General features: G+C 56.9%; 1 protein-coding gene across 1 annotated transcript; it reads left to right on the top strand.

Annotated features, from left to right (window-relative positions):
- The first annotated feature begins 2,187 nt into the window (after nt 1-2,187).
- GPR37L1 (G protein-coupled receptor 37 like 1) lies at nt 2,188-10,088 on the top strand. Its single transcript, XM_077771979.1, has 3 exons — nt 2,188-2,895; nt 5,647-6,409; nt 9,877-10,088. Exons 1-3 carry the CDS (start codon nt 2,266-2,268, stop codon nt 10,086-10,088), a joined length of 1,605 nt encoding a protein of 534 aa, XP_077628105.1. The 5' UTR covers nt 2,188-2,265.
- Nucleotides 10,089-11,060: the final 972 nt, after the last annotated feature.

Raw genomic sequence — 11,060 nt, 5'->3', positions numbered from 1 at the left:
AGTCTGAACCACGGACAAGGCCAGTCCTGCAGACCGCCTCCTGTCTCCACAGAAGGAACGGACAGAAGTAAGAAACATAAAAATTTTGTAAATTTGTTTTACAATTTTTAATATTTATTTTACGAGAGAGAGCACAAGCAGAGGAGGGGCAGAGAGAGAGGGAGACACAGAATCCAAAGCAGAATCTGTGCTCAGAGCCTGACACCGGGCTTGAACTCACAAACCACGAGATCATGACCTGAGCAGAAGTACACACTTAACTGACCACACCATGCAGATGTCTCAGAAAGATACAAAATTTTAAAAGCCGAGGATGCTCCCTGACCTTTTCTGAGGGTATGTCAGTCTTCTTCTTTTCTTCTTCTTCTCTTCCTCCTCTTCCTTTTTTCTTAGGATTCCTATTTTTGCTCAGCAGGTTGGGGCCCCTCTAGGTAGGACGGAGGCTTTCCTGGGCAGAAAGGCTTCCAGGAAAGTCACTTCCAAGTTGATCTGCTCCTGAGGCCCTGGTTAATGTTTGCGGACTGCGTAAGTGACTTTCAACTCCAGCCACAGAAGTCCAGTGGCTCTTCTGTTGCTCCAGCTCCGAGGAGCGGGAGCGCAGCAGCCTGCTGGCTCCTCTTTTTTAGTCCATTCTCCTCCTGTGCCCCTTCCCCCACTCTGTGTGCTCTCCGCTCTCACTGGCCGCCTCGCCCTTGACCCACTCTCCTATCTCTGTGTCCAGCTCTAGCCTTTCTTGTGAACTGCAGATAATTCCTTTAAGCCGGGGCTTTCTCCCACCCTCACGCCAGGTTCTTCCCCACACAGGTGAGTGTCTCACCATCCACCCCAGCCTAGGGATCAGCCTTGACCTGTCCCTCCTCCCCTGCACAGCCAAAGCCCCGCAGTGCTGGCCGTTTCCCCGCACTCTGCTCTTTGCGACCCTCCAGATGGCCCCTGCCTCCCCTCCTCCTGCGTCTGCCCTCCTTGACCCCAGCTGCCAGTAAGGGAGCCCTCTAAGTGACCTGCTCAAGTCCCTGTTCCTCAGATAGCAGCTCGTGACACTGTCCACTGCCTTCTGGATAAATGTAGGCTCCTCGGCCTGGTGTACAAAGTCCTTCCCGGCCCTTCCTCTGCTGACCTGCCCAGGCTCCTTGCTCCAAGCTCCCGGGCTCTCTCTCTGCAGTCCCCTGCATTCTGGCCTCCTTGATGTTCTTGCTGGCTCTCAGGTGCGTGGCCTACTCTCACATCTCTAAGTCTTTACACGTGTTGTGTCTTCTGCCAGGAGCTCTACCCTCCCTGTTGTCTGGCAAGCTCACAGCCATTTCTCAGGAAGCATTCAAATGCCCCCTCATCTGGGACGCCTTCCAGATCCCTCCAGGCTCCTTTGGGTTCAGACTTGTTCTTTGCCTTTCACAGCATCTCCCATGCTGAATTGTAATTATTTATTTACATATCCCTTTCCCCCTCTGGACTGAAAGCTCCTTGGTGGCCGAGGTCTTTTCTGTATTTGTTTTCTGACTGTCTGGAGTGTAGCAGGTGCTCAGTAAATATCGGTCATTGGAAATGTCCATCCATCACGTGTCTGGGTCAGAACGTGGTTTTAAATGTTTGATTCTGCTGTTTTCCGAGGGGAGTTCATGGGGTTAGGAGGCAGGCAGATGGACTCACTTGTGCCTGTTGAGTTCAAAGCTCTGGAGTCAGATCCAGGTCCGGAGCCTGGCTCTACTGTGTATCAGCTCTGTGGTGAGAGGCAGAAAGCCTGGAAAGTGGTAGTAATAGCATTTCTCCCAGAGAGCTGTTGTTCGTCGGCCGAGTGCTAGGATCTGGGGAGTGTTCAATAAATGAGTTTCAAATGTAGGAGCTGTCAGAGCACTGCCTCCTGGGGCAGAGTCTGAAGGCCTGTGTTCTAGTCCTTGGTGTGCCTCTCCACACCGTGGGACCCTAGGCAGGCCACCTGCCCTCTCCGGGCTCCAGCCTCCTCTTCAGCGGCTGGGCGCAGGTGGCCTCTGAGGGCTCCGCAGGTCTGACCTGCCGGTGCCCGGTGGGGCCTGAGGATGAGTGTCCTGGAGGGCGAGATGAATGCTTTATGTCCAGCAGAGGGCCCTGGCCGGCCCCTGGCCAGCGGGGTGGGAGGGAGCAGCTCGGGTCCACTGGAGCAGGCTGGCGATGCCACGCCTGACTGGAGGCGGACCAAGCGGCCAGCTGCCTCTCTCCAGTCAGCCCGGCACTTGGGTCCCTCGCTCTCACCTGCTCTTCGTGGGGCAGCTCCCTCCTGCTCATCCGGCCATGCAGTGGCCGTGGCCACTGGCCATCTCTCTTGCTGTGGTGTTGGCTGCGGGGCCGAGCAGAGCCACTGGGGGTGCCCCCCTGCACTCGGGCAGGCACAGAGCCGAGGCCCAGGAGCAGCAGAGCCGGTCCAAGAGAGGCACTGAGGATGACGAGGCCAGGGAGGTGCAGCAGTATGTGCCCGAGGAGTGGGCTGAGTACCCGCGGCCCATCCACCCTGCTGGCCTGCAGCCCACCAAGCCCTTGGTGGCCACCAGCCCCAACCCAGACAAGGACGGGGGCAGCCCAGGTGGCAGGCAGGAGCCTCGGGGCAATCTGACGGGGACGCCAGGTCAGAGGCTGCAGATTCAGAACCCCCTGTACCCGGTGACCGAGAGCTCCTACAGTGCCTATGCCATCATGCTCCTGGCCCTGGTGCTGTTTGCTGTAGGCATCGTGGGTAACCTGTCGGTCATGTGCATTGTGTGGCACAGCTACTACCTGAAGAGTGCTTGGAACTCCATCCTCGCAAGCCTGGCCCTCTGGGATTTTCTGGTCCTCTTTTTCTGCCTCCCTGTTGTTATCTTCAATGAGATCACCAAGCAGAGGCTGCTGGGTGACGTTTCTTGCCGGGCCGTGCCCTTCATGGAGGTGAGTGTGTGTGCTGCTGGAGCTCAGCTCTGGGGCTGCAAATCCGTCAGGGTGTCCGAAGTGGGACGTGTGGGTGTGCAGGACCCCAGAAGCCCGGAGCTCTGCCTTGCTTCTTCCCCAATTTGGGCAAGGAGACAAATGCTGTATTGGTTCCTGGTGGCTACCAGGTAAACCAAGGCACGTAGGGGGAGCAGGAAGGTGTGTGGGAGCCCTGGGGGCCAGCACCGGCCTGGTCTCTTACTTCAGGAGCAGCCTTAAGGCAGATCTCTCTCCCTTTCTCTTTATTCTGAGCTGTCCCCTCTCTGCCTTAACCCTCCCTCTGTCTTTCCACCCAAGAAATAGCTCTGTCCGCTGTGTGTCTTCTTTTTCTCCCTTTGTGCCAAGCCGCTGCCCTGCACCCACAGCTCCCCTTTTGACTTCTGAATATCCTGCTTCCCTAAGCAGTGGGTGAAAGGAGAGCCCAGTCTTCTGTAGCTCCCCTAGATCAGGTTAGTATCTACTCCGCTTGAACACAAATGGCAGAAGGGAAGTCCCTTCCTTACTGTGACTGTTGTCGTCCCTCTCTAAAAGGGAATACCTAGTTCTGGTTGCTAGAGCCTGGGGGTGAGGGGCTTAGTGTTGCTGTCTCTGACATACTGGGTATCACTGGACAGGTCACATCTCCTGTCCGATTTGCTTATTGTTCAACCATGGGGTAGACCAGATGGCCCTACCAGCAGGTTTATTCCACAATTTTAAGATGTACTACTGTCCTCATTTCTGTGAACTTCCACCTAACACAGGCACATGGGTGATGATGGATGTATAGATCCGATACAGAGAACCTAATCCAAACATTACAAAAATATACCAATATATGTGCATTTATGTAAGACCCAGCAAGGCCATTGTGTCTGTATAGGAGCACAGACTAGGCCAGCAACCTTTTAAATTTTGGTTATGGCGGGGGGCTACTAATGAGGACTGGAGTAACTGTGGCCTCCGCACGAAGGCTGCTGCTCTTCCGGAGAGTGGATGATGTTGTGGGACGTGTGTGATTTGCCTGAGTGGAGAAGGAATCAGTATCGGACGTTGGGACATAGGTTCTATTCTCAACTCTGTCTCCAGTTCACTGTATATTAGCGATAATCTCATATTTGGACAGACTGAGGCTCAGCATTTTGGTGCAGCCCTTTGTGTCCTTCCCAACCCAGGGAGACTGCCTAAGCATGGCCCAAAGGTACTCAAACCTGAAAGAAGACTATGGCTGGGGCCAGCCTCGGCTTCCTAGTTATCATCTGGGGCTCAGAACCCAGGTACGCTGTGAGAGGTTGGACAAGAGAACTAGATTAGGAACCAGGCTTTGCCCCTCACTAGCTGAGTGATCTAGGCAAGCTGCTGAATCTGTCTAAACCTCAGTTTTCCCTATCTGTAAGCTGGGAATAATAATAACTATCTGAATGAATTCTTGAAGGATTAAATGGGAAATATCGACAAAGTCCTTAGAATTAAAATAATTCAGTAAGTGGTGGGTTTTACCAGGAAGAGGTCTAAGGGCAGGGGAGGAGGAGGGTGGATGCATGCGAACTCCTGTCTGCATGAAAGCTTGCCCTGCCTTACCATGGGACTCAACATACCTAATACCTAGGCTGTGGCCCACACCCTCCTGCGCCACCTGCTCCACACCTCCTGGGGGACAGAGATGGTCCATGAGCTGATAGAGTCCCTCCTCAGGCTGGGGGATGGGGAGGAGTTGAGGGAAAATACTCTGCCCCAGGACCCTTCTATAGGAAGAGTCCTAGGAAGACCCTCAGGAGGGAGCAGGAGAAGGCAACTTGGATTGTTGTGTTTCATTTGTGGTTTTGTCCAAGCCCCAAAGACTGCTCTTCCGCAGGCCTGGACTCCCCCTGCCAAGGGAGTGGGGGGTGCCGGTTCTCACAAAGATCACTTGGGGGCTGTGCTAATGAGCCAGGGACTGTGCTCCCCCAGCCAGAAGAGGGAAGAATTTGGACAGAAAGGGGGATCTGAGCACAATCCCTGCATGTGGTTGAGGATCATCTGATAGCTTGGGAGGGTTCTCTTCCTCTCTTCTCTCTGGAACTTTCTTCCCCTGCTGCTCTGGCTTTTTTCTCTTGGCTCACAGGGTGGTTTTTCTGTGTGCTCAATGAATAGCATCAGGGAGGGTGGGTACAGACTGCTTCCTCACACAGCCAGGCCCCCAGCTTTCTTGGATAGGATGAAGAGTGTGTGTGTGTGTGTGTGTGTGTGTGTGTGTGTGTGAGCCGTATTTCAAAAATCTTTCACCTGATGCGCATAATGGGATCATGGGATCTGGGGATGGAAGGACATGCAAAGACCCAAAACTCCTATGCCTTTCTCTTGATTCTTCATTAGAGAAGATATGCCAGAGTCTCTCGGAGAGCATATGGGTCTGGGAGACCCAGGTCATTCATTCCCTAGCCCAAGAGGCAAAGAAGCAGGGTGGAAAGAGTCAGGCCGGTCTGCATGTGGATGTCAACTCTGCCACCCCCCAGGTCACTCATCCTGCCCGAGCCAGTTTCTTCATCCATATGATGGTCTACTGCAAGGAGCTGGCAATGTACGTGAAGTGCCCGATGTGCGGAAAATGTTTGCTCACTAAATGGTGGCTGTCATTACTCTCATTTCTACACTTACCACCCAGGTTCCCATCTAAACCAGAAGCCATGCCTCCTCTCTTGCCCCCTGGGTCTGACCAGGTGCTTCTCTCCTCCTCTGCACCTTTGCCCGCAGGTCTCCTCTCTGGGAGTCACCACCTTCAGTCTCTGCGCCCTGGGCATCGACCGCTTCCACGTGACCACCAGCACCCTACCGAAGGTGAGGCCCATCGAGAGGTGCCAATCCATCCTGGCCAAGCTGGCCGTCATCTGGGTGGGCTCCATGATCCTGGCCATGCCGGAGCTCCTGCTGTGGCAGCTGTCGCAGGAGCCTGCCCCCACCACGGGCACTGTGGACTCATGCATCATGAAACCCTCGGCCAGCCTGCCTGAGTCCCTCTACTCACTGGTGATGACATACCAGAACGCCCGCATGTGGTGGTACTTTGGCTGCTACTTCTGCCTGCCCATCCTCTTCACGGTCACCTGCCAGCTGGTGACATGGCGGGTGCGGAGCCCTCCCAGGAGGAAGCCCGAGTGCCGGGCAGGCAAACACGAGCAGTGTGAGAGCCAGCTCAACAGCACGGTGGTGGGCCTGACCGTGGTCTACGCCCTCTGCACCCTCCCTGAGAACGTCTGCAACATCGTGGTGGCCTACCTCTCCACTGAGCTCACTCGCCAGACCCTGGACCTCCTGGGCCTCATCAACCAGTTCTCCATCTTCTTCAAGGGCGCCATCACCCCTGTGCTCCTGCTGTGTATCTGCAGGCCGCTGGGCCGGGCTTTCCTGGGCTGCTGCTGCTGCTGCTGCCCCGAGTGCGGCGGTGCCTCGGAGCCCTCGGGCGCCGGCGGCTCGGACAGCAAGCTCAAGACCGAGCTGCCCTCCTCCATCTANCGGCGTGGGAGGCACAGGAGCAGGGGCAAGGCTGGGCGGGGAGGGTGCCCCCTAGCCTGTGTCTGGTGTTTCTGGCCCCTTAGGTCTTGCTCCTCTGCCCGTCTTGCTGTCTAGAGGGTGACTTGGTTCCTCTTGTCGGGGATCGGGGATGTCGAAGCCCCTTCGCCCAACAGGGCCTTCCCCGTCTGTCTCTTGGGGTCTTCCAGCCCTGTCCTCGGTGGGTGGTCATGCTTCCGGGTCCTTAGAACTGCCTAGAAACTCTCAGTCCCCCAGCTGGGAGCTAGCACTTCACCTGCCTCTGTCTTGGAATCTGCTGTCCTTTAGTTGGCTCCTCTCTAAGCACTGCCTTCTGACTCTCATCCGTCCTAGAATATGGGGCCCTCTGGGGGCCCATCCTGCCTGGTTCTTCTCTGGGCCAGGTCTGCCCTAGCCCTAGGCACCTCCTCCTCCTGGCACCTTCTCTTCTTCTGGAGGATTTCTCTCTCTTTCCTCTTCCTTCTCTGACATATCCTGGGTTGCCCTGTGCCCACCCTTCCCCTCTCCCCCAATGTAGGTAACCCCCTGTAGAAGGGCCTTCTTCAAAAACAATAAACTAGGTAGAACCATCCCTGTGCCCACTGGATTTTCTTCTGCCACATCCTGACACTGCATGGATGCACCTGGCCCTTCTCCAGGACAGGCGGCACCCTGTGGGGATGCCTCCCGGCCGCATTTGGCCCTTTATGGCCTGTGGCTGATGTCCTGCCTAGCCCTATGGCTCTATGGCTTTTTTTTTTAAATAGTTTATTTTTGAGACAGAGAGAGACAGAGCATGAGTGGGGGAGGGGCAGAGAGAGAGGAAGACACAGAATCTGAAACAGGCTCCAGGCTCTGAGCTGTCAGCACAGAGCCTGATGCGGGGCTTGAACCCATGAACCATGAGATCTGACCTGAGCCGAAGTCAGACGCTTAACCAACTGAGCCACCCAGGCGCCTGGCTCTATGGCTTTTGAGGGGCAGAGTGGATGGAGGGCTTGGGAGGTGGCATGCTGAGTCTTTGTCCTGGCCTGAGCCCGAGCATCCTTGGGAAGTCAAAAGGCTGCAAACAGCTCTTCTGGAGCCCCCACCTCTGTTCCCCCTCCTCCACAAAGCCCCCATTTTAGAGAAACCAGCAGCCTTTCCTCGGTGAGCCCGGGGCCTCCCAGCCTCTTTGACTCTGAGAGCTGTTCTTGTTCCGTTTCTTAGAACAGACTGTTTTGCCTGTAGATGGCCCAGCTGCCTGTTCCTTGTCCGCCCCTGGGTCCCCCCCACCCCTCTCTGGCAGCCAGAGCTCCATTCTGTGCCCTCAGAGACCCTCTCAGCTCCTCCTGCTGGCCCTGTCCCGGGTGTCCCTCTTCCGCCGGGTCCCCCTCTGGGGTCCTTCCAAAGGCCCCCTTCACCCTGTCTGGGCCTAGAGGAGCTGGCACAGGGCCAACCAGGAGGGACACCTCGGACTAGGCCACAAACCACTCCCCCCCTCATAAGCCCGGCTTTGTCGCAAGTGCAGCTCTGGGTCCCACCGGCAACTTCTGCCTGCCAGATCCACCTAGAACATCAGCACGGGGCCTTGGAAGGGATGGAGAGGGACAGAGGTTGCTGAGTGCACTGGACTCCATTCTCCTCTGACCACCCCACCCACACCCCTTGGCCTCAGCCCTGCCCGGACCCAAGCCTCCTTCCCCTCTCTCTTGGGGATCTTAATGGCCTTGTTCTCTCTTCCTGGCACCCACCCCCAGGACGGGTGACGCCAAGAGAGAGGGAGGCCGTTGCTAAGTGACGGAGCTGCCATGCGCACACTCTTTGTGCTGGGGAATGACACCCACCCATTTCTCAGCAGACCTGTTGCCACAGTGACTGAAGCTTTCAGCTTTGTCTGTAGAAACTTAAGATGGGTGGGTGGGGGGCAGGTTGGAGAGGGAGCCAAAGGCAGGCTTGCTGCACTAAAGATACTGGGGCCATTTTCTCCACAAACTCTCCCAACTCCCTCTCTACCCCCATCCCTACCCCCGGTTAAAGATGCACCAGTAACTTCCTATGGGATGCAGGGAGGGGGCATGGGGTGAGCTGAGGTGAAGTCTGGCACTTGTGGGGCACTGAGGATGGAAGGCTGAGGGCGGTGGGGGGGCGGCAGCTTGACATCCTGTTTGGGGGGACTTTTCCACAGAGGGCACCCCACCCCTGCCTCTCCCTCCTGCTGGTTGGCCAGCTCAGAGCTGATGTGAGGGGGATGGTGGTGTCTCCGGGGCCCTGCCCCCAGCCCTGCCTTCCATGCCTGCCGACGTGAATGGCTTGCAAGATTAGTCAGCAGACCAGCAGGGCCTTGGGAAAGAGCCACTGTCCCTCCAGCCTGGGCCAGCTGGGGGAACAATGTGGCGTTTGTTGCTCAGGGGTCCCGGGCTTCTGGTGGGGGGGGGGGCAGGTTGGCACAGCGGTGGGTGGCGGATTTGAGCTGGGATGCTCAGAGGCAGGACGGACATTCTCCCTCCCCCTTAGGGTGGACTTTCGACCAGCCCTCAGACCCTGAGGCCAGAGGGGGAGAGGGCAATCCACTCCCCCTTCAGCTGGGAGTCGAGGACAGAGAGCGCATGCATTTTGCATTGGGAATCGCCTCCCTTCGATTGGACTGGACGTAGTCATTGAACCTCTCAGTTTCCTCATCTGTAAAATGGGAACAACTCCTCACGGAGGGCTACAGTCATTAAATGAGACAAGATGTATAAAGCATCTGGCTTGACGCCTGGCACCTTTTCTTCCTTCCTTTTGGGAAATGAATTCTCTAGTGCTACAGAGTAGGCTTGCCAGGGTACTCCCCAAACTCACCCAGGCTGTGGGACATCAGAGGGCCCCAATGATTTACGCATATACGCACAGCCTGTTCCCTGTCCAACTTCCACAAATTCTTTAGGTCCTATTAGGCACCTGCTGTGTGCAGGCACCCTGGTAGGATGATGCCTGCTTGCTAGTAAGCAGCTCATCCTGTCTAAGCTCCAATGTCACCCTTCATCGGGGGACTCAGGACGGGGAAAGGCTGGTCAGGCCTGACACCTGGCCTGTCTTGCTCCCTACATGAGTGACTGTCAGGCCTCTTTCAGCCTCCTAGGCCAAGGGCAACCCCTGCGACCTCTGCAGCCAGTAGCGCAGGGGGGCAGCCTGGCCCCAGCTTCAACCTCCTTAACCAGGGGGCACATTTCTTATTCCTCGGGAGCTTGGAGACACCTTAAAATCATCTTGCTCCATTTGCCAAGTTCCATCCATTCTTTCCTCCAACTCCTCTGGCAAAGGGGAACTACCTCTCCAGGCAAGTCATTTTCTGACTAGAAAGCACCTGCTGGAGGAAGCCCCGGGCATCGTCAAAGCCAACGGGGCAGGCCCAGGACCCTGGAGGCCAAAGACCCTGTGCCCTGGGATTCCCGCTCCCAGATATAAAGGACCCATGGCTCCTTCTTCCTGCAGAGGCAGGAAGAGAGGAGGAGAAATCGGAGCTGCTGGAGAAGCCCGTTCTATTCTCGGGTGGGGACAGGAGGCTGAAGGGGGCGGAGCAGGGGAGAGGCGGGGCTTTCCTGCAAAACTGGGTCAAGATGGCCCCGGATTTGGGTAAGCAGGGCCTGCAAGGCTCTGAAGCAGCAGCTGTGGGCAGGAAGGAGGGGGGCGGGAACCAGCGCTGAAGGCTGGGGTCAAGTGGGGGAAAGGACTGGGATGGGGCAGAGGAATAAGGGTTCGGCCTCTCCCAGGAAATCAGTAGCACAGACCAACAGACAGGCGGGGAAGGAGGGCAGCCAGCGGGCTCCGCAGGCCCAGCAGCGCCCCCTGGAGGGCGATGCAGCGTGGCCGCAGGGAGGGTTCCTAACGGACGCAGGGGAGGCGCAGGCCCGCCCTCCCGCCACGCGGCCCTAAGACCCAGGCAGGTCCAAGGCCGAGCTGACCGCGTGCGAGTCCGACGAGGGAGGGAGGAGGCGGCCGGGCGAGGCCCGGCCCACGGGTGGGGCGCCGCTTTGTGAAGTGCCATTGTGTGCCCCGTGTGAGCGCGTGCCTCCCTCTCTGCGGCTGTTTGTGCCCAGCGTGCGGGCCTGCCAGCCGTTCCGTGGCGTCCAACGGACAAATGAACGGCCCCATACACCGCCCCCAACACAAAACTGGTCATTTATTCGTGTTGTTAGGAGGCAAAAAAATGTACAGTTACAAGAATCGTTTTCCAAACAGAGGTTAAATATGAGCTGAAAAGTGTAAAAAAAGGAAGAGGAACATCACTTTACAAATCATTAAATTAAACAAACAGACCAACAGAAAACAAAACCCAAAGAACCAACCCCCCATGCTGAGTTCTCTCCTTGTGCAACTCTGCAAAATGAGAACAGAAAATGAGGTGGCCCATGGAGTCGGGGGCCCTCGGAAGGGGCAGGAGCTGGGAGCCAGGAAGGGGCAGGAGGGGCTGCCGGGTAGCCACGGAGGCTGGCCTCCTGCCCCTGCGGCCTGATGGTCTCTGGCACTTGGTCATGCCTCGTGGCGCTGCTGAGGCTGGGGGCAGACGGGGGCACCTCTGGAGGTTCCAGTCAGCCTGTGACATTCAAGCCCTACAGGGACCAGCCAGATCCGGAAGTGGAAACGAACAGGACATGGGGATGCAGGGGCCAGCCCTC

This window comes from Crocuta crocuta, unplaced genomic scaffold (genome assembly GCF_008692635.1).
Source record: "Crocuta crocuta isolate KB4526 unplaced genomic scaffold, BGI_CrCroc_1.0 scaffold318, whole genome shotgun sequence".
Classification (NCBI taxonomy): domain Eukaryota; kingdom Metazoa; phylum Chordata; class Mammalia; order Carnivora; family Hyaenidae; genus Crocuta; species Crocuta crocuta.
Note: the sequence above shows the minus strand (reverse complement) of the source record. Positions and strands in the feature narration are given on the sequence as shown.